Source organism: Myotis davidii, unplaced genomic scaffold (genome assembly GCF_000327345.1).
Source record: "Myotis davidii unplaced genomic scaffold, ASM32734v1 scaffold962, whole genome shotgun sequence".
Taxonomy (NCBI): Eukaryota; Metazoa; Chordata; class Mammalia; order Chiroptera; family Vespertilionidae; genus Myotis; species Myotis davidii.
In genome coordinates this window covers 6,435,864-6,457,386 of record NW_006295559.1, presented here as the reverse complement: position 1 = coordinate 6,457,386, position 21,523 = coordinate 6,435,864, and the positions used below count along the sequence as shown (strand labels likewise).

General features: G+C 36.3%; 1 protein-coding gene across 1 annotated transcript in view; it reads right to left on the bottom strand.

Moving 5' to 3' along the window:
• DNAJC13 (DnaJ heat shock protein family (Hsp40) member C13) overlaps positions 1–21,523 on the bottom strand; it is a 125,359-nt gene that overhangs the window by 7,698 nt on the left and 96,138 nt on the right. The window contains exons 41-56 of the mRNA XM_006770201.2: positions 21,474–21,523; positions 20,142–20,321; positions 19,282–19,449; positions 16,941–17,054; positions 15,609–15,725; positions 14,122–14,299; positions 12,319–12,410; positions 10,835–10,934; positions 9,601–9,675; positions 9,280–9,392; positions 5,839–6,008; positions 5,425–5,467; positions 4,892–5,065; positions 2,779–2,958; positions 2,354–2,494; positions 750–893 (exon numbers count right to left, since the gene is read on the bottom strand). Coding sequence (XP_006770264.1) covers positions 750–893; positions 2,354–2,494; positions 2,779–2,958; positions 4,892–5,065; positions 5,425–5,467; positions 5,839–6,008; positions 9,280–9,392; positions 9,601–9,675; positions 10,835–10,934; positions 12,319–12,410; positions 14,122–14,299; positions 15,609–15,725; positions 16,941–17,054; positions 19,282–19,449; positions 20,142–20,321; positions 21,474–21,523 — 2,039 coding nt within the window. The remainder of the gene's footprint in view (positions 1–749; positions 894–2,353; positions 2,495–2,778; positions 2,959–4,891; positions 5,066–5,424; positions 5,468–5,838; positions 6,009–9,279; positions 9,393–9,600; positions 9,676–10,834; positions 10,935–12,318; positions 12,411–14,121; positions 14,300–15,608; positions 15,726–16,940; positions 17,055–19,281; positions 19,450–20,141; positions 20,322–21,473) is intronic.

The window sequence follows — 21,523 nt, the reverse complement described above, 5'->3', positions numbered from 1 at the left end:
AGAACTCATAGAAAACAGAGTGGGGCTCCCAGAGGCTGGCAGGAGGGAGAAATGAGGAGTCACTGCTTAATGGGAACACACCAATTAACTGTTCACTTTAAAATAGTTAATTTCATGTTGCCTAAATTTTCCTCAACTTAAAAAAGAGAGAGAGAGAGAGAGAATTAGTAGATGGGGCTATGCAGTAACACTGAATGAGGAACTCCTCAGAAGCAACTTAACCAATGAAACCAAAGAGGAAAATTAAATTATTGAACGGGCTTGAAATCAGCATATGCATGAAGTATATCTATGTAACAACAAAAAAAGAAAACCAACCCTTTTTATGTGCTAATAAAGAAAGAAGATGAAACTAAAATGATGCTCTGTATCTTTTATATGGCATTATGGGATGTTTCATGAATGTGATTATCACTATCCAATAACAACTCCTAGAACTCAAAGTTAAACTTCATCTGTACTAAATACTCATTAGTCTTCACTGCTGAAGAATTTCAGCATTTTTCTTCCTGAAATGGACAACATGCTGTTACCACGTAGAAAAAGAATCTTCCTGGGCGACTACAGGAGTCTGTCTGGTTTGTGTTTTTTCACTAGTTAGGAGAGAGCCATGCGAGTCCATCCTTGGTCTTCTGATCAGCTTGTAACAGCCAAGAGAACCACCCCTGTGAGTGGAACTCGAGCCAAGACCCTGGGCTTTGAGAAGGCCTTGCTGTAACTGGCAGATCAATCACCCTGTGCAGACTCACCTGTTCTCCATGCTGCAGGCTTCGAGTCATGGCCTTGAGGGCTTTAACAATCTGAGCCTTAGTGGCTGCTGGACTGTCCAGATTTTCGAGGCCAATGCCTTCAAGTAATTTCAAGAGGTATGGGACCAAATCTGCTTTCAGGGCCTAGAAGACAATATAATATTAAGTATACATATAGGCTGAAAAAAAGTAAACCATCCACTGAAGAAATAATTTCACCCCTGGGGCCATACCTGCATCATGTTAATGCCAGGTGAAGAGTTTGTAAGTATTTAATGATAATGGCATTCTTATTCAGTAAGATTTTAATCCAAACCATCAACTACTCTAAATACACATTATTTTATTTAATCTTCCCATAAAGACATAGGCACAATTATTTTTACTGATGGAAAACAGTCAGTGCACGGAGGGTGAAACATGCTGATAGTCACAGAGCCAGCAGTGACTGAATCTAGAGCTCTATGTACAAAGGCAAAGCTGAAGCTTTCATCCCTCCACTGGGCTGCCTCCTCCACTGACACTACACTAACAGGCAACAATGTTTGAAGTATCTTAATATTTTTTTCTTAAAACATCAACCTTTGCAGTCATCATACATTTCCTTGATAGGAAATATATAATAAAAGTTATTGAAAGTTATTTAGCCTAATAAAAGTTAAATAACACTCTGGTCTCACAAACTTTTCGATGCCCATTCCAAAACTCAAAGGTTAGAGGTGGAAGTAATTAACATTAGTGAGTATACCTTTTTACCATTATTATTCTAGTAACAACCTTGTGAGGTAGTCATACCTTTATTTTACAGATGCAGAATCTGAGCATAGTGAGGTTAAGTATCATGCCTGAGGTCACAGAGCCATCAAGTGGTAGAACTAACTCATGTTCTTTCCAGAACAAACCCTTCAAGCCAATTGTAACTGAGATGAATCCAGTACCTCTAACTTGCCTAAATGAAGGTGGGTGGGGAGGAGGAGGAGATTTGAGAGGAAAGGGTGCTGGGAAAATAGGAAGACCACATAAAAAAGATGCAGGGCCTTGTATTCAGGCTAGGGATGTCAGATGCCACTTGGTCACCTGGCAAATATTGAGAAACTGTTAAAAGGTTTTATGATAAAGAGTGACCCAGTTATATTAAGAGTTACATTTTAGGAAGATCACTGTCACAATGCTTTTTAATTTCAGTATCTGTCTACATTGATACCCAACAAGTCTCATTTTCATTAAGTGGGTAGTCTATTTGAAAAGAACAAAATCTTGGCAAACAAAAGAAACAAAGGAATGAATAAACAGAATTAAAAATTTCCAAAAAGGATACAGCAAATTTTACAAAACAAGCTAAGGATAAATGCTTAGTAGACAACCAAAACTTTAAATTTAAACATTGGTAAGATGTTTGGCAGCTACCACACCGTGTCTGTGTGTACATATATACTTGTGCCTATGTATGTGTGTGTATAAAATATGAAATCATACATGTACAATCCACAAGTTACCTCTCTAACAAACCTCAATCAGGGACACCAAGCAGTGCTGCTAAGTAAAAACTTGTGTGTCTGGTATGTTTGCTTTCCTAAAACAGTGCTGAATCTAGAGTCACTTACTTGTGCTACTAATTCACTTTGCTCCTTCTGAAACATTCGATTAATTGCTTCACAGGCTAGACCAACAATATCCGGTCGCTTTTTCATTCCATTCATCAGAGGACCAATGGTCTCTAAAGATGCCATGGCTCGAACACACAGCTAAATGCCCAAAAAAGATGGTTACAATACTTTATACTGCACAGTAAATGCCATAAAAATAAAAGACATGAAAAATCTACATTCAGTTCAACCTTAATCATGAACTGAATCAAATTCAGTCTTCTATTAACTATATCATTAAACCAGCTTAAGAACTGCTACAGTACCATGTAACTCAGATGCAGAAAGGCACACAGTTAGAAAGGGATTCATACCACACTGGACATTAGGAAGAGGAAGCGTAAACTCTAGAGCTATAATGTACTAAACGGATTCTTCAATACCTCGTTTTCAGACAGGGCATGGATAACCCGCATGGCACTCTTAGGAATGGCGTTGTTCCTGTGATTCATTGCCTGGATGACTTTGGGAAGATGGCCCAATGGTGGGACTTGATCAGCCAGCTGAGGCTGTGCATTGAAGAGACATACTGTAGCCATTGTCAAAGTTTCCAGAGTTTCCCCCTGGAATGTATAAAACACACAAACAAACTATAAAATATTGACACAGTTCTAAACATCCTTCACAATTATTTGGTGCTCAAAACTAGGGATCCACAAATTCTATGTACTGATACTTGGCAACTGATTCACAAATCTTATAAGAACAAACTTCCCTATCTTGATAAAAGGCATGAATTCAAAGGACTTTAAGAATGTCATAGCTCCCAGCCAGTGTGGCTCAGTAATTGAGCATAGACCCAAGAACGGAGAGGTCACTGGTTTGACTCCCTGTCAGGGCACATGCCTGGGTTGCAGACTCAGTCCCCGAGAGGGGGCATGCAGGAGGCAGCCGACTGATATTTCTCACAGATGTTTCTATCTCTCTATCCCTTCCCCTTCCTCTCTCTAAAAATTTATTTAAAAATATTTTTTAAAAATAAAAAGAATGTGATATCACCTGGCCGGAGTGATTCAGTGGTTGAGCATCAACCAATGAACCAGGAGGTCATGGTTCGATTCCCAGTCAGGGCATGTGCCTGGGTTGCAGGCTCAGTCCCCAGGGCAGGGTGTGCAGGAGGCAGCCAAATCTTTATCATCACTGATGTTTCTATTTCTTTCTCCCTCTCCCTGCCTCTCTGAAATCAATAAAAAAATACATATATTTTAAAAAGTGGTATCTTAATCTTAGCCTTTCACTGGGCAAGGTCACAACTCATTGCTACTGCAGGTGTTAAGAGACCATCTTTCAAAAGGTAGTACTAGAAATTTTAGATAATGTTATAGAAATGTATCAGAGATTAGTTTCAGGAAAATGAAGACTAGTGAAGTGTTTTCCCCAGCTCTACTAAAAATTCTACTACTTAACATGTCAGGTTGCCATAATGCACTTTCTATTGTGCAAAATGGATTGTAAAGACATATTATAACATTATATATAAATATATATATCTATAACACAACACACCATAAACAAACATGGAGATTGGGATGTGCCAAAAAGAAAAGTGACATAGGAGAAAATTGTAGTGTGCTTTTTCCCTTTCCAAGTTTCTATTTTGAAGATTTAAACAAGCTATTATGTAGTAACAATCCCAGTAAAGAGAAAACATGACTCTGGAAAGAGACATATGTAAATATTTCTATACTAAGATAAGTTTTGCTAAACTAATAATTTCTAAGTACTCGACATATGTCAGGCATTATGCAAATAACACCACATATATCAAAACCCATTAAAACCTCAGCCTTCGTGGATGGAGCTGTGATCATACAAAAATGAGGCAACTGAGGCTGTCATGAGGTATTACTCAAGGTCACAGAGCTTAGTAAGTGCCAGAGCTCAAACTGGAGTTCAGGACCATCTAACGAGACAACTCAGGCTCTTAATAACCTCTCTCTATAGCCAGCTTCTAACAACAATTATGTTCATACCTCAATTATTTTCAATCTTTACAAATAACAGAACCTTACACATTATCAGAATTTCTAACTCACCAAACCAAGACCAAGGCTTCTTTCTCACAGGCAGAGTTCACCCATGTAGTTACTACTCTTTTGTCAGGTTCTGTAACTAGGTCATCCCTGCCATATATGCAAAGCTGAGTAAAGAACGTGGTCTAGCAGAGCACTTCAAGTTTCTACACTGAACAGTTAAGTTTCTCCTTAAAATTATAGTCATTGGTAATGGGATGGCAGAAACCTTCTTTCCCAGCTTCTCCAATGGTCAGAAAGAGCATCTTCTCAGCACAGACACCTACAAGTGTGGTTCAAAAATAACCATCTTACCAAGACACTTCGCTTTAGAACATGCTGAAAAAAAGATGGGCATATCTGAATTTAAATGTGGCTGCTATACTGAAAGAGGCAGCTAATTCTTAATACAGTCGGTGAGGAGTGTGATGTAACAGAAACACTATCAGTGTATTTAGCAAACTATTTGATGACTGAAGCTTACATGAGGATTGTTCTTCTCCAGGAGCTCAGTTAATTTTTCTAGTAGTGCAATAAGAAATTCTCTAGGTTTTCTTAGAACCCAAGCTGGTTGTGCAATAAAGATTCTCAAGAAAACTCCTCCAACAGCAAGTTCACCCTCTGCTTCTCCAAACACCACAGTAAAATCTTCAGGCAACTTGAAATAGAGAAAGAACTAGAGTCAAGTCCTTAGTCATCATTAGTTGTACATTACACAATACATCCAAACTCTATTAAAGACATCATTATGAAATTAAGTAGTTCTTAGTCATTAATATAATCAAATCATAAGTTTTATTGTCTCTTAATAAAATTCAGAAAAGGTGGTTTGATTAGCTACTTAACTTTAAAAGTGAGTATTCCTAGTTTTAGGCTTAAAATCTTATTTGCCAGGGAAAGATCTTAATGACAAAGTTATCTAAGAGGTTGGCATTAAACTCAACAGAGATTTTAAAATATAACAACAAAAAATACAGTAAAATGCAAAATTCCTTTCTCTGATGAAAGTATATTTACCTTCCAGTTTATATCCGGGTTGTCTCGCTGATTTTTAAAGTGCCTTGGGGGGAAAAAGGGGAGATATTAAACTTCAGTCATAGGATACTTTCATTAGCCTTTAGAGCAGTGGTTCTCAACCTTCTGGCCCTTTAAATACAGTTCCTCATGTTGTGACCCAACCATAAAATTATTTTCATTGCTACTTCATAACTCTAATGTTGCTACAGTTATGAATCATAATGTAAATATCTGATATGCAAGATGGTCTTAGGCGACCCCTGTGAAAGGGTTGACCACCAAAGGGGTCACGACCCACAGGTTGAGAACCGCTGCTTTAGAGTAAATCTCAGAGAGCTGACAATGGGGAAGACATATGCCCTTCCCGGTGATTTTACCTCAAGGCCAAAGGTTATGAGCCATATCTTTACTTACTCTAGCATCATTTCTCTAACTGTTGTGGACACTTTATCTCTGGAACTATCATTCCAAATTAACTCCGGATTTTCATGAGTTCCTTCAAAAATATGGACAGCAGCTTCGGGGCTGTCTCTCATGGCATCCATGAAAACGCTTGGCAGAAATTTCATTAATGTAAGTCGAACCTATATGAGGAGGTTTGAGAAAAACAAAATAACCTATTGGAAACATCTCAATATTTCATTTGTTTTATACCTCTCTAAGATAGACTATTGCTGTAATTTGTGTTATGGCTGATAGGAGCCGTAACTATTATCCAAAAGTCCTAAAGTGGGTCAACAGGTAAATCTTGGTTTATGCAAAGGTAACTTTAACAAGCCTCACTATGACCTGCTCCTACTTACCTATCTAGTTTCATTTCCACACTCTGCCTCAAATTTAAGAAACTAGGAAATTCAGTATCCCTGGTGAACAAACTTCCCAGACCACACACCCTTCCCCTCAGAACCATGCCCTGCACCTGCCATTCCTTCTGCCCAGAACACCCTTAGCTGGCCTGTCCCTCCCAACTCTACTCCATGCTCGCCACCCTCAAAATTAAATTTTTCTCATGCTTTGTGGCCTACGTGTATTTTTAGTGCATTTATTTTGTTATACCATGTTTTATATTAAACTGTGACTTTTTTGATAAAGGATTTTAAAAGCAGCTTTAAAAAACACACATCCACACAAACTGAAAATTAATGTGAGGCATAATAAGTACAAAAGCAAAATAAAAGTTGGGAAGATAAGTTTCTTCCCTCAGTCTTCACATTGTTCTGTCTCCTTCCTGTCATTCAAGTCTGTGCTCAAATCTTGGCTTCTGGAAACTCCCCCAGTCCAGGTGTTTCGCTCACAGTATTCAACAGCCCCTAACACATACTAGCAGATACTCAAAAAAATGTACCTGAATGAATCAGACTAATATGAAGTCAGTACACAAAGGAAACATTAAAAGCTCTGTACAATTTTTAGTGAGAGACTACAAATTTGTCTCTGAACCTCCTAGCAGCTAATGAACTAAAGAAAACAATGTCAGTTACATGACAAAAATCTATAAAATAGGAAGAATGTCACTTTTCTTGATAATGGCAGAATTCAAATAAGAAGTGATCACTCACTGGTGTGTGTATACACTATCAGAATTTAAATAAAAATATTTTTATATAACACAAATCCTTTGATCATACGCCTTCAAGTTACTGTCTATGGCTGCTTTCCTGTTATAAAGGCAGAGTTTAGTATTTACAGGAATCATATTACCCACAAAGGGTAACATATTTACTATATGGCCCTTTAGAAAAAAAAGTTTACCAGCCTCTTCCCTACCTTACACCATGTGCAAAGATTCACTCAAATGGATCTAAGACATAAAGACAAGATCTAAAACTATTAAAATCTTAGGAGAAAACATAGGCAGGGGTTTTTGTAACTTTGGATTAGGCAATGATTTCTTAGATATAACATCAAAAGCACAAGCTACAGTAACAACAAAAACGATAGTTTCAACTTCAGAAGACACCATAAAAAAATGGAAAGACATCCACAGAATGGAAGAAAATATTTGCAAATCCTATCATTTGGCAAGAAATTGGTATCCAGACTAAATAAAAAACAATTACAACTCAAAAGTAAAAAGACAAATAACTCAATTTAAAAAATGAGCAAAAAATGTAAACAGATAATTCTAAAAAATATATATATATACACATACACATATACATATACATATACATATACATATACATATACATATACATACAAATGGGCAATAGGCATCACTAGCCCCCACTTCACCCCACTAGAGTGGCTATAATAAAAAAAGACATATAACAAGTATCAGAGATGTGGAGAAATTACAACTCTCACACCCTGCTGGTGGGAATGTAAAATGGTATAGCCACTTTGGAAAATAGTCTGACTGCTGCTTGAAAGGCTAAACTAGTATTACCATATGATTCAGAAATTCCACTCTGAGAAATAAAAATACCTATCCACACAAAAACATGTCAACTAATGTTCACAGAAGCGTTATTCAGAGGAGCTAAAAAGTAGAAAGAATCCACATGTCCATCAATTGATAAATGGAAAAACAAAATGTGGTGTATGTACATAATGGAATTATTTGGCAATAAAAAGGAATGAAGTACAGATACTTGCGGCAACATGGATGAACCTTATGCTAAATGACAGAAACCAGTCACAAAGGACCACATATTGTATGATCCCATTTATATGAAATACCAAGAATAGACAAATCTATGGAGGCAGAAAGTAGGTTAGTGGTTACCAGGCTCTGGGAAGAGGGGGGATGGGAGTGACCGCTAAGGGAATGTTGCCCCACCCACAGGTTGATGAAGGTGTTTCAACATCGATTGTGACTGCCCAATCTATAAATATAATAAAATCACTGAATTGTACACTTTATATGTGAGACTTGTGTGGTATGTCAATTATATCACAATAAGCTGTTACAAAAAAGGGAAAAAAAGTTTACTGACCCCAGTTCTAGAATCTCTTGCTGCAAATCACTCAACTAAGGAGCTGACACTTGTATTTTTCCTATATAGAAAATTTAAGTATAAATATATTCACCTCGATAAAATTTGTTCCTCATGTATTTCAAAGGTCAAAAAAATTACTGAAGAGTTCAATGTCAAGAGCAGTACATATTTAAATACCTAAAACATTATTTAAAACATTAATATTATAATTATGTGCTACCCAACTCTAGCTTTAAGAAAACTCAATATTAAATATAAATATTCACACAGAATATTCACATAGACCCTTTCTATAGGCATCCTATATAGTCTCCCTTATCTCATCAACCCTGCTGATCACAGACTATTAACTCCCAAAGAACTGTTTCAGGTCTTATGACAGTCTCAACACCTAGATTGTGAGATCAGGAAGAAAATAATAACTGAATCCAGCTTGTTTTACTGATATAAAATCAGACTCTGGAAGTGGGGACTCAGGAGCCTTTAGCTGATGGTGCTCCCACGTCTCTGCTGCTTGGTGGGCGGGCAGACCTGCCTCAGTGAGCACTATGTCTTAACGAGCTAATAACAGAAAGAGACTTTACTCAGCTGTGTCTGGATGGATTCCATTTAGAGGTATCCTCTGTCATAACCTAAAGATACTTTTGTTCTTTCTTTAAGAGAGATAAGCAATTTATCACTGTAATCCAAACTCTGTCTTAAAACTGCTCAACTTCAGTGCAGGCTTCTCTGAGTATAATTTTTCTCAAACTAGTAATCATAGGAACAATTTCAGGTATGTCCATCTTCCCACTTCCACATCATCATTTCCTTATCCTCACCTTCTCGGACTTTGGTAAACTTCATGAAATCAATATCAAAGTGACAGAGCTTTAATAATTAATTTCTTCCTAAGAAACTATTTTGTGCTCACCTTTGGACCTATTAGTTTATCTGCTGTCATTTTAGCAAAAAGTTCCGCTGTTTGGGCTCGAACCTGTGGATGTGTTGAATTGCAGAACATATCTAGTAAATAAATCAAAGCTCCTATGAAGGAAAAAGAGAATGAGTATTTATACTATACATAAAAAAATATAACTTTTTAAATCAGTAGAATTCATTTTCAACCTTATTTTAACTCAATGCAATATTTGATATTTTTTAAAACCACAAGCCTTCTAAAGCATTCTTCTAGTTTATAAACTATGCAAAGTGTCATCATTATTGAGCATGACTGGATGAGAAAGCACATTACCTTTTGCCATTGCTTCTTTAATTATTTTTGTACTTGATGTCAAAGCATAAAGGGTTTCTAGAACAAGCTGGCGACCTGCAGGAGAAAAGACGTTTCAAGAAATTCATCACCAGTAAGCTTACATTTACTGGGTATCAATTCTGTGCCTGGCACTGAACCAGGTGCTCTAATCGAGTATCACACTTAGATCTTCACAACAACCAGTGAGACAGACATTATCATGGCTTATTATGAACGAGGAAGCTGAGGCCAGGTTTAACCAGCCCATGGTTTCACATTCAGTAAGTGGCATAGCTCTATTTTGTATAGAGTTCGATTTGACTCCAAAGTGCATATTCATAACCAATATGCTTGTCTTCCTACCTCACTGTTCACAGCATAAACAAAATTTTCTCACATCCTGACACCTGAGGACACTCTGATCAGGCATCTAAGATTTTACCGGGTACTATTATCTCAGAGAAATGAGCAGAAAGCAGCCGTTGCAAGACACTATTTCAATCTAAGACCTAACAGCATCCTGCTGGACAGTCTGTGCACCTCCCACTCCTTGTCATGGAATTATACTGGGCTACTGGACTTGACTCTTCTACAGCCAATGACAGACAGGTGACCAAAGAAGTAAACAGTTGGCAAAGATGATGGAGGCTGCCTCGTATTAGGCTGAGACTAAAACAACAAAGGTTGATTATCTGGAGTGGGCTATGTTACCATGTAGGAGAACAATTAGTATGTTCTATATTAAAAAATATCAGCTTGGCATATTTTTTAAAAATTGATCTCATTTTGTTGGCAACAGCCTCTAGCAGCATTAAATCAGTAAAGAACAAATAATGAAGAATTCAACTCCAGGCTGAACACAGGGTAATTTTTATCTTAAGCACTTTTTCTATCATCCAAAACCAATTATGCTTGTAAATAAACCATGGGATATTAGCCAATCCTCAATTACTCATGGGTAGCTTATACTTAGCAACCAGCTAATTTCCTCTGCTTGGAACTCTCTCACATCCAACTTTCAACTTTTGACATGGGAAATACAAAACAATTTTACTAATGTAATGGAAAACCATAACTAGGAAGACAAATCTAACATAAAGAATACCACTTAAAATATTCTGAAAGTAAATATGGACATTGCCACATCAGAGGCTTTATGTCATCTGTGTAACTGCGCCCCTCCATGGGTTGGCCGTGCTGTGGTTTCTAAAATACCACTTGTAAATATACGTACTTGATGGTAATGAATGTAGAAGAGCCAATAAATTGGACAAAACCATTGATTCAGCAATATTGTTGACACAATCTTGGTTCGATGTCACTATATTCACAACCTGCAAATTAATCAACAGGATATTAATTATTTTTTGGAAATAATTTCTGACCTAAATCAAATTAACTCAATTTAGGCAGACCTACATAAATTAAAGGCTTCACAAAAGTGAGAAAAATGTTTGGAGGACAAAATCTTTAATATTTAGAGAATAGTTTAATTTTAAAGATTGGTTTTATTATTTGCTCTTTTGAGAAAGAGTAAAAATGCTAATGCTCATATCTATATTATGTACATTAGCTTCCTACTAATTTAGAGGTAAGAATTAAGTATAATGACCTAACAAATATTTTAGCACCAATTCACAATCCTGAGGCTTATAAGAAGCCTTCAGTCCCACACACTCTGGAACTATGGTGAGTGCAGTTTTTCAGTTGCAGACTTGGGTTGGGAAGTGTTAAGAAGATGATGATTCTCCCCACTGGGACTGTGCTTTTAGAGGGAGAAAGTAAATGTCTTCAGGGCCCAGCATAAGAGACTGTCTAACTTTCCATTCTAGAGAAATGGGGCATATTTTTCTTTCGAAGAGGATGACTTTTCAAGCCTAACTTTTATGGCAGACATTTGAAGATTAATGTCACTTAATTTGAACCATGTGGTCAGTACTTCAACGCAATGTAGCATAGATTTAATAATGTTTATTTAAAATGTTACAGAGTACTTAAAGGAATTAAGTTCAGAAGCATGCATTTCAATTAAAAGAACATGCTTGTTGCCCTAGCTGGTTTGGCTCAGTGGACAGAGCATCAGCCTACAGGCTGAAGGGTCCCAGGTCAAGGGCATATGACCAGGTTTGGGCTCGATCCCCAGTCGGGGGCATGCAGGAAGCAGCTAATGAATGTTTCTATCTTTCTCTCTCCCTTCCTCTCTGAGGTCAATAAAAATATATATTTTAAAGTGTTTAAAAAGAAAAGACAATGCTAGTTAATAAGCTTTTAACCCATTACTGCAGGGCTGAATTTGGTGTTCATCCTTTCTTTGGAACACAAACCTAGTGTGTAGCCAGCAAGAGTCCCTGATCTCAAATGTCTCTAGAAAGATCAGAGTAACCCTGACACTTTTTCTTGGATTCTAAACATTTGAGTAAAGTCAATTTTTAACCCACACTACATGACAATATATAATGCATTTCAATGCATAGCAGACAATGACTACTGAGTATGATCTTGAAAATGTTATGACTGTGTAACATTTGCTCTTCAAAATGAGTAAATTAATTCAAACTTTAAAAAACATCCACACTTGACTTAAAGGCAAAATGGAAAATAAAAAACTACACAATAAACATGTAAACTTCCAATTAGCTTCAGATGGCGATTATCCAGGGCTCACACCATACATAGTAAGTAGCAGGGAAGGCAACATGATTTAGTACATTCTTTTACCTCCAAAGCCAATTGCTGCACTTGACCAGCTCCATGGACTCGGAGAAGAGAAAATATTAATTTAAAGTGCCCAATGCATTCACTTTCAGAGCCTAAGGAATAAGAATAAAATGTTATATTTTTTATTTCTAAGAGATGTCCTAAATTTCAAACCTTCAGAAAACCAATACACACTATTATTTACTGTCAATTATGGGTCTGATAAGCTTTTCTCAATATTTGTGATATGACGTTGAGTAAAGTATCTCTAAGCTACAGTAAATACTATGCAAGATTAATCTATTAGAGTTTCTTACGTTCGTCTTGTTTCCATTTCCATCCCCACCTTTAGCCTCAGACTAAAAACAAGAAATTTATCAAATAGAACTCAAAAATAAAAGGTATATGGTGGTAATTATACTCTTTATCTCTTGACCTTAGAGTTGCTACCCTACCCACCCCAACCTAATTATACTTTGGGAGAGTGTGATATCATTTGGCTTTTAAGACTGAGTTAGAACTCTGCCACCTGCAAACAAACAACTGATATGCATATTATAGGGATAACTGTGAAAATATGTAAAATTTATTTCCATTCCTACCCTTCTCAAACCCCAATCCCACACATTCACTCCCATTTTGTCAATAAAACAAAAACATTAAACATTAAGGTTTTATTCAGCATGTATTTCCTTTTATTACATGGTATAAAACATATAGTGTAATTTGTAATCTTTTAAGGCCCCATAAGATAATTTACTATGATCCCTCAACTTAAAGGATCTGAAAATATTCTATAAGTAGTTGCTTTTAAATTCATTTGTAAACCACTTCTTAACAGGTAACAATTATTATAAATACATCAACGACCCATAAACCATACTTCTAAATTACAAGTGAGCATGTGATCCTGATACATGAACTTTATAGATGCTATCAAAACAGTTTCTGTGCAAGCCCTTCCTCTATTTTTGTAAGTTCCAAATCAACAGCCTGCTTTGCTGCAATTACTTTGTACCTAATACACCACTAATATCATTCTACTATGCCAAATTACAAACAATAAAAAAATGAAGTTTTCTTCAGAGAATATAACACTGCCTTTAGTAACATCCCAATGTAGACCATGGAAATGACTAAATTCCTAAGAACATTTCATTACTATTGCTTTATTGGACTAATTTGTTGGCAATAAACAAAAAGTCAGAATTTTAATAGTATTATAATATATACTGAAAAGAGCAAAAAAGTATCTGAAAGATAATTATTACAGATAACTTAAATTCCATTTGTATTGTTTTAAGTTTTATATCCTATATTTGTTATCAAAGCTAGAATCAGAAGAAGCATTTAGATTTTCACTCATCTGTCTCCCCTGGAGTCAGACAAGAATGATGTTTTTGGAAATGTCCTCTTAAAGATGCTTTAAAATAAAAATTTTCACATTTTCATTATTTAAAATTTTATACACCAAACACTTCAGTTTTTTAAAACTATGAGTGTCCATATGCATATGAGGCAAAATTACATCACCTAATAAATCTAATTTAAGCACTTACACTGGTATATCAACTTATGTCATCAATTTGAAATTTTACACTATCAAGTTATTCTGCCTTTTCAACTCACTGAGACTCTTATAATAACCATGGTGCCTTGACCTATCTTTCCAGCCTACTGTTTACAGATTATGGGGTCAAGTACTCTTAAAGTTATGCCAGGTATAGCATTATAGCAAAGTAAGTTTCCCTGATAAAACTGAGAATTGGATTTTTCAGGCCCTCTATTATAAGGATCTAACTGATCAAGGATATAGTCACACACCTGGATTATATTTTATGACATTTCTCAGAGCCTCCAAAGCCATTTCCACTCTTGGCAAGCGGTCTCCGTGTTGTTCTGACTCCACTTTTGCAGCATGTGTGATAGCCATGAATGTGTGGAGATACTGGGCCTGTGAGCCTATGTAATCCAAGAGACTTGCAGCAAACGCTTTTGGAACCTATGTTGAGTGGAGAAATATTTAAAGACATGTGTGCCTTCAGAAATAATGTATAACAAAGACTCCATAGCAAAAAAACAACCAACGAAACAGCAGCAAAACTCAAGCTACTAAAGTGACTGTATATACACATAAACACACCTATGGAATAAAAATGGGGGGATAGCCCTGGCAGGTGTTGCTAAGTGGGTAGAGCATCATCCTGTGCACCAAAGGGTCATGGATTCGATTCCCAGTCAGAGCACAAACCCAGGTTGTGGGTTCAATACCCGGTCGGAACCCATATGGGAGGCAACTGATTGATGTTTCTCTGACATTGATGTTTCTCTCCCTCCCTTCCTCTCTCTCTAGAATCAATGAAAAAAAAAAAAAGATGTCTTCGAATGATGACTTAAAAACAAACTGGGGGAGGGGGAAATAAAATTCAGTCACATTATTAAGTGTTTTTCAACATTTTCTGTCCCAATACATTAGAGATCAGATATACTCCCATGAGAACTTTAGTATAACAATGCTGAGATTATAGAATCACTTATCTTTACCAATAAAAGTAATGAATAACATTAGATGTAACTTCTACAATTTGGTTATATTTTAACATTTTAAAATTATATATATTTAGAACATAAATTCAAAGGACAGTTTTCAAAGGGATCTTAAAAATCACTGAATTCATTCTGATTAACAGCTAAATAATACACATTATGGTTTAGTAAATTCCTTTTATGCTAAGAGCAAAGTCTAAAACAAAAGCTTCATTCCGTTGCTTCTTAAAAATCAATCAATCACCAAATCCTCCTTGTCATCCTCTCCAAAACAAAACAAAAAAACCCGTAACAAAATATTCCTACACAATCTCTAAGTACTAAGAAGAAAAAGAAGCTCCTCAATTTGCTTCTGGAATTGACAAGCTGATGTGACCCCCATCATTTAAAAAACGACGACAACAACAAAACTTGATCTCCACCTGTATTTTCTTATTTTCGTCTAATAACTGGCCAGAGAAGGATATTCTACACGATGGAGTTGAGTGTGCAAGAGAGACTAGTAAGTTGAAGGCATATATACATGACAGTAGGAGAGCATTATGCGTAACATAAGGAACAGCTGGGCAAGGAATAAGTTAATTAATGAATCCACAAAATAAATTCTTCAACATTCAAAATAAAGAGGCTCATACATTATCAATGGCCACCCCATCACATAGCCAGGCTGGTATAAAGCATTTGGCAAAGAACATGAATTACTTCCATATACACAGTGTGGTCAAATGAGGAAAAGTATCAGACAATACTAATAGAGAGCTTACCTCTAGCTGGAAAGTAGGGACTTCATTATATACCCTAACAAAAATCTCGCCTACAATAAGTTCTTTGGCGTGATCACTATAGACAAATTCTGATCCATAAGTTTTGTCACAATCACCCTTTAAAAAAAGAAAATAGACTGTTAGATGTGCATCAGAATCAATAGTGTCTGGTTTATGAATCTATCCACATATTCAGTTTATAACATCAGATAAGTAACTTAAAAGAACTACTCATTTTTCAGAGGGAAAAAATGTGGTGGGATACAGAGACAGCACCCATGGCAATTATAAGGTTTATTAAGCAGTAATATGGGCTCTGGAATGGGTGTAGAATTGTTATTTTCTAGTCAAAGACTAATATTATTACTCATTTTAAAATTTCAAAAGATCACAGAGGTCAGTCAATGAAGTGTCTTAGAGCTAGTGTTCATAAAGCAAGTATGACACTTGGCTCTTCAAACTCCACTCAGCAGGCATTGGGCCTAGTCAGATATAGGGTGACATTTTTACTGGTTTAAAAAATAATATATTAAATGAAGTGCTGAAAACAAAGGTCTCTGAATAAATAGGTTGAGAAATCAAGAAGAGTTTCCATTTAAAGAAAAGTAAAAAGACAGAAAAGAGAAATGGGAGAGCCTGGCCAGGAGGCTCAGTTGGTTGGAATATCATCCTGTACACCAAAAAGGCTACAGTTGCAGGTCAGGGCACATGCCTAGGTTGTGGGTTTGATCCCCAGTCGGGGTGTGTATAATAAGCAACCAATCAACATATCTCTCTCTGTCTCTCCCCCTTCCTCCCTCCCTCTACGCTCTCTAAAAATCCATGGAAAAAAATATCCTTGGGTGAGGATTAACAACAACAAATAAAGTCAAAACCCAATCATCTAGTAAATGTATTATCCAGGTTTTCTCCATATTTTTCATCCTACTGGTTGTTTTTTGTTGTTGTATTTCATGGCTTAACAGCTTCTCCACTGAAAGGTGTCAGAATAGGAGAAATTATTCAATTTTGATACCAAAAGCAATTTTGATTTACTGGGGAAAAGATGCTGGAAAGAATAATATAACAGGGCTTCTGGGTGCAAAAACTGGTTAAAATAGAAGATAGGTATATATTAGTGGTGACAAAAACAACAATAACAAATCTCAATGTATTATTAAATACAATAGTAAGTATTCTTAAATGCGCCAAATATTAGGTGGCAAAAAGATATATATAGGCTTAATTAACACCAAATGGAGAAATGGGCTTCTGCTTTGTCAATGCTAAGTTACATTTCCAGAGATTCCATCAGAGTAAGCTACCCAAGAAACTTTTCAAACAGTAACTTACTTTTTTAATCATGTTTTCTTGTTGGGATTCAAGAAATTCAAGTAGCTCTGCCCTTGTAGAATTGTTCCATATCAAATAGGGGTTCTCTGTGTTGCTGTTAAGCATCTTCAAAATCTAGGAAACAGAGTAAGTTTTGTAACATTTAGGAAAAATAATGAAGTTATCGTTTACTAAAATTATCTATTACGTGTGGTGACAGGCACTGTAAACAGAACGGAGCTCAGTAACAGGCATCTCAATCACTCTAACAAGTCTGATAGTATAATGCATGTGCACCTGAGAAAAACTACGGCCGAGAGAGGGCAAACTATGTGTTCCAGGTCTCACAATCCTTAAGTGGTGAAGCCGGGATTCAAATTTGAATCCGTCTGACTTAACATTGGCTCTGCTTTGGTGAAAATGACACAACATACTGTGTTAAAGTATTTAACCGTTTAGCTGCTGACGTATTTTTTCGGACATATGCCAAAACTGCGGCACTAATGGCGCGTGTATGGGAAAAAATGTAAAACACTTTTTATACAATAAACTCACTTGTATTGCTTTGCAACAACAAAAATTAAAAAATACCAATTGTTTACATAAATTTGTTTTAAATAAGAGCGCGATAGCGCTCCTTAGCAGTCAAACAGTTAATAAACTCAGTAAACATAAGCTTAAAAGGAATCATACTGCCTTTATACACATTTATTTGAAAACAAAAATCTAAATCTTTATGAAGCATACTCCTAGGAAGGGAAATACAATGTACAAGCAGAGTCAGTTCCGGTTTTGTAGGCCAAGCCCTAATTCCAAATTGCAGAGAACAGTTCTGAGACATAGCTATGACTGCTTCCCTACCCATTGTGCTTTCCCTCTACTTTGCTCTCCTCCATAGTAACTATATATAGACATTTGACTTTCCTATATATGTTTTAGTAAAACTGTTATACATTTTACATTTACAGAGCTCTATGCCAGGAGGAAAGCAGGGGTTAATACCTCCATCTTATACAAAGACACCCAACCTTTGTTTTCAAATGTTAAGAAAAATGACTGAAAAAATATATTAGTAGGAAAACTGTAAAACTTTGAGAATTAGCAGTTTAAAATAAGCATTTAATATGTCCAGATGAAGTTCAGGCCAACATTTTGAAGTGCTACTAGTTCTTTTTTCCTGTAGCAGTTAATCAACAACTTGCTAGTTTTTAATCAGCAAAACCCATCACATTAATAAACACAAAGTCCAGAAAAAGAACAAAAAGTGACACCTAAAGCTCTTCCCTCTTGTTCAGGGGCATCAAAAAGCAATGCCCAGCACTAGAACCAGACCCATTTAGACTGGATTAAAAACAAAGAAGCTATTTATAAATTCTAAAAATACTTTACATTTACCAGTAAAACCCTGAGGGCTTTATTTTTTTTTTATACAAAAGTATTAGACAATCACTAGAGAATATAAAAATATTAAAATAGTCTGCATTTCTGCCATTCAGGGATAACTACACTTAAACAGATTGGTACAGATTCATCCATCTTTTCATTTCTTTTTAATACACAAAAATGGGCTTAGTCTTTTCACTTGAAACACTCTAAACATCTTCGAATGCCTTTATTTAAATATACCTATACAATTTAAGCTTCACAGTAGTCTACTGAATGGACTTCTATAGATTAATTCTCTAATGCTACATTTGTAGGTGGTTTCTCAGTGATCCTCACAAAAAAGGCCCGAGTTGGGAGGTCTGCCAAGGTCAGACTTACTTTTGTCACGAATGCATGTGTGTGTGCATTTACCTTTAGGACTTCACACCTGCGCCTAAATAAGGTAAGCGGAGAAACAACTAAAAATAGATTTTGGGTCTCCTGCCTCCCAGTCCTCTGCCCATTGTGAAACACCACTCCAGTCCAGTCCCTTCTAATTCCAAGGAAAAAGACTAGTTAAGAATTATGGTTGCTCTGCCCTGGCTGGGTGGCTCAGTTGGTGGAGCGTGGTCCCGTGCACCAAAAGGTTGTGGGTTTGATCCCTGGTTAGAGCACATAGAGGCAAGTGACCAACGTTTCTCTCTCTAAAAATCAATAAAATAAAATAAAGTCCTCAGGTGAGGATAAAAAACACACAATTATGGTAGCTCCACAACTGAGAAATGTGAAGTTAATTTACACTTACAAAAAGATTGCTCTTGTAGAGCTAGATCATTAGCATCGATACACAATAAACTACATTTCTTGGCTGAGAGAACAAGCATATAAACATTGTCAATTTTTAGTATTCCTGCAGCACTCAACTTTGCTATGTTCCTGTATTATTTAAAGGATTTTGCAATATTCATCAAAAGCCAGGCTACCTGTAAGCACATACCTCAGTAGTACTAACTACACCAAGTTTTCTAGCAACATAGGGTGTCAGCATGCCAGATAAACTTTTCCTGATGGTTGGATTTTCTGGAGTTGCTTGTTCTTCAGGCAGATACCCTCCAAGGCGACTGAGAGCATGGACACTCAGTTTGGCAAGGCTGTTGGCTACTTCCTGTTTAAAAAATTAAGACATTAAAGTAGATCTGCTCTCTTACATTAATAACACAATTAACTGTATGGGACACATTTAAAAAGCAGAAAGCTAACAACCAAAAAAGGCACAGGAGTCCCTAACACTGATATTATTGAGTTTATGCATTAGAGGTTACTCTTGTACCTATACAAAAGAGCATCAGAATCTGTGAGTTCATTTCTACCAAAACAGTATCTTGTAGATAACGGGAAGAAGCACATCTGGGGATAGGGTAGGGAATAGGATACAAGCAGGTAATTTGACTGCTAAAGACCCATACAAATAACAAAATGAATAATGAATGACAGTAAATACAAAAGTATAGATAGAAAAAAATATATGTAAAATTCAGGTAAGCACTCAAGTGTTTGGGGGAGCTAGCCCTAACAGTATCGTTATATTTTCCTGTGTTACAAAAGCGTAATTTTGCAATCCTACAGGTGATGCTGAGTAATCAAGAAAAAAATAAGTTGTATCCAGTATATCCTACTACAAATTCTCTTGCCTTGAATCCTGGTTAAGATAAAAAATAGTTTGGAGGATTAAAGAGCAATAAACTTAGTTATCTCTGAAAAACAGTGTATGCCTTGGAGGTTCTGGATGGCTGAAGCTTTGCTTCGCATTAACCTATGGCTTGAGTTCAAATGTAATATTAAAGCAGTTAAAGTTACCTGCTGGTTTGTTTCTTCACTTTTCTGAATGCCACTCTCTTCCAGTGTGTAGTCATAATTAAACAGATAACCAAGCATATACCACAAAATACCAGCTTGAAACAGGTGTGTCTGTAGCCAGAAATCCACAGCAAAAGAACTGACACACTCTACCCCAAGAGCGGCCACCCGTGGAATACTCTGAGAGAATAAGAATAATTGAATTAATTATAGAGTTAAAAAGCTCCCAAGAGAAACTGGATGTGAATGTATGGCAAGCTAACTATCTTATTATGCAAAATATTTACCTCCTCTTCTATTTTTATTTCCAATTTAAATTTGAATCCTATATCCTTTAAAATCCAAAATTAAAAGTGACCCTGTGACAAAACACAGAATTACTATCTTTGAGGCTAGTGCTCAGAAACTTGGGAATCGTTTTCTTTATTTCACTTCTTCAATTTTAATTTCTAAAAATAGTAACAAGGCATTAACAGCAACTCACATGCCAACCAGCTTAAGTTTATCAATATCTTTAGTGCAGGTATACAAATTCATTTCTGTCACTCAGTTTGTTCTTGCTAAATACTTCTAAGGACATCAAGTAAATATAGTTGAGGACATGTTTTCATGATTCCCTTATTTCAACATACCCTAGCCCAGCATCAGCACCCGAACCCTGTTCTATTCCAGTACGTCTCTCACTCTGTCAGTCACTCAAGAAATCTCTCCTTCCCTCAGTGGTACTGGAGTAGGAAGAAACAGTCAACTCTCAGATCTCTAAACTGGAATTTCTTCCCATGAGGAAGTGACTTGGCTAAGTTTCGGGTTTTAGGTGGTCCTTTACTCTCATGAGACTTATTTAGTCTAGTCTTCTCTTTCTTCCCTACCTTTCTCTTAATGCTCAGATGAGACCCATTTCTCTTTAGCTGTGTCACTAGTCTCATTCTTTGTGGGCCAGTTTAGGAACAAAAGCCTTCATTGACAGCAATGCTTCTGTGAAAAATGCTATTAGAGATCCAAATAATTTACTTAAAAATAATGGCCAGTTGCTTAAAGCATTGGCTTGTGCACCAAAGGTTGCAGGTTTGATTCCTGGTCAGGGCACATACCTAGATTGTGGGTTCTATCCCCAGTCGGGGAATGTGCGGGAAGCAACTGATCAATGTTTCTCTCTCATGTCGATGTTTCTCTCTCTCTCTCTAAAGATCAATGAAAATATATCCTTGGGTGAGAATTAAAAGAAAATAATAATAATTTGGAGAAAACAACTTGTTTATAAACCTGAGTCTGGCTACTTGAAAAGAAAACTCATTGCCAGCTCTATCAGAAAACATTAAAAATGAACTCTACCTTGCCAAAATACAGCACCCGACAGAGATCCTTGATGATGGGGCATTTCT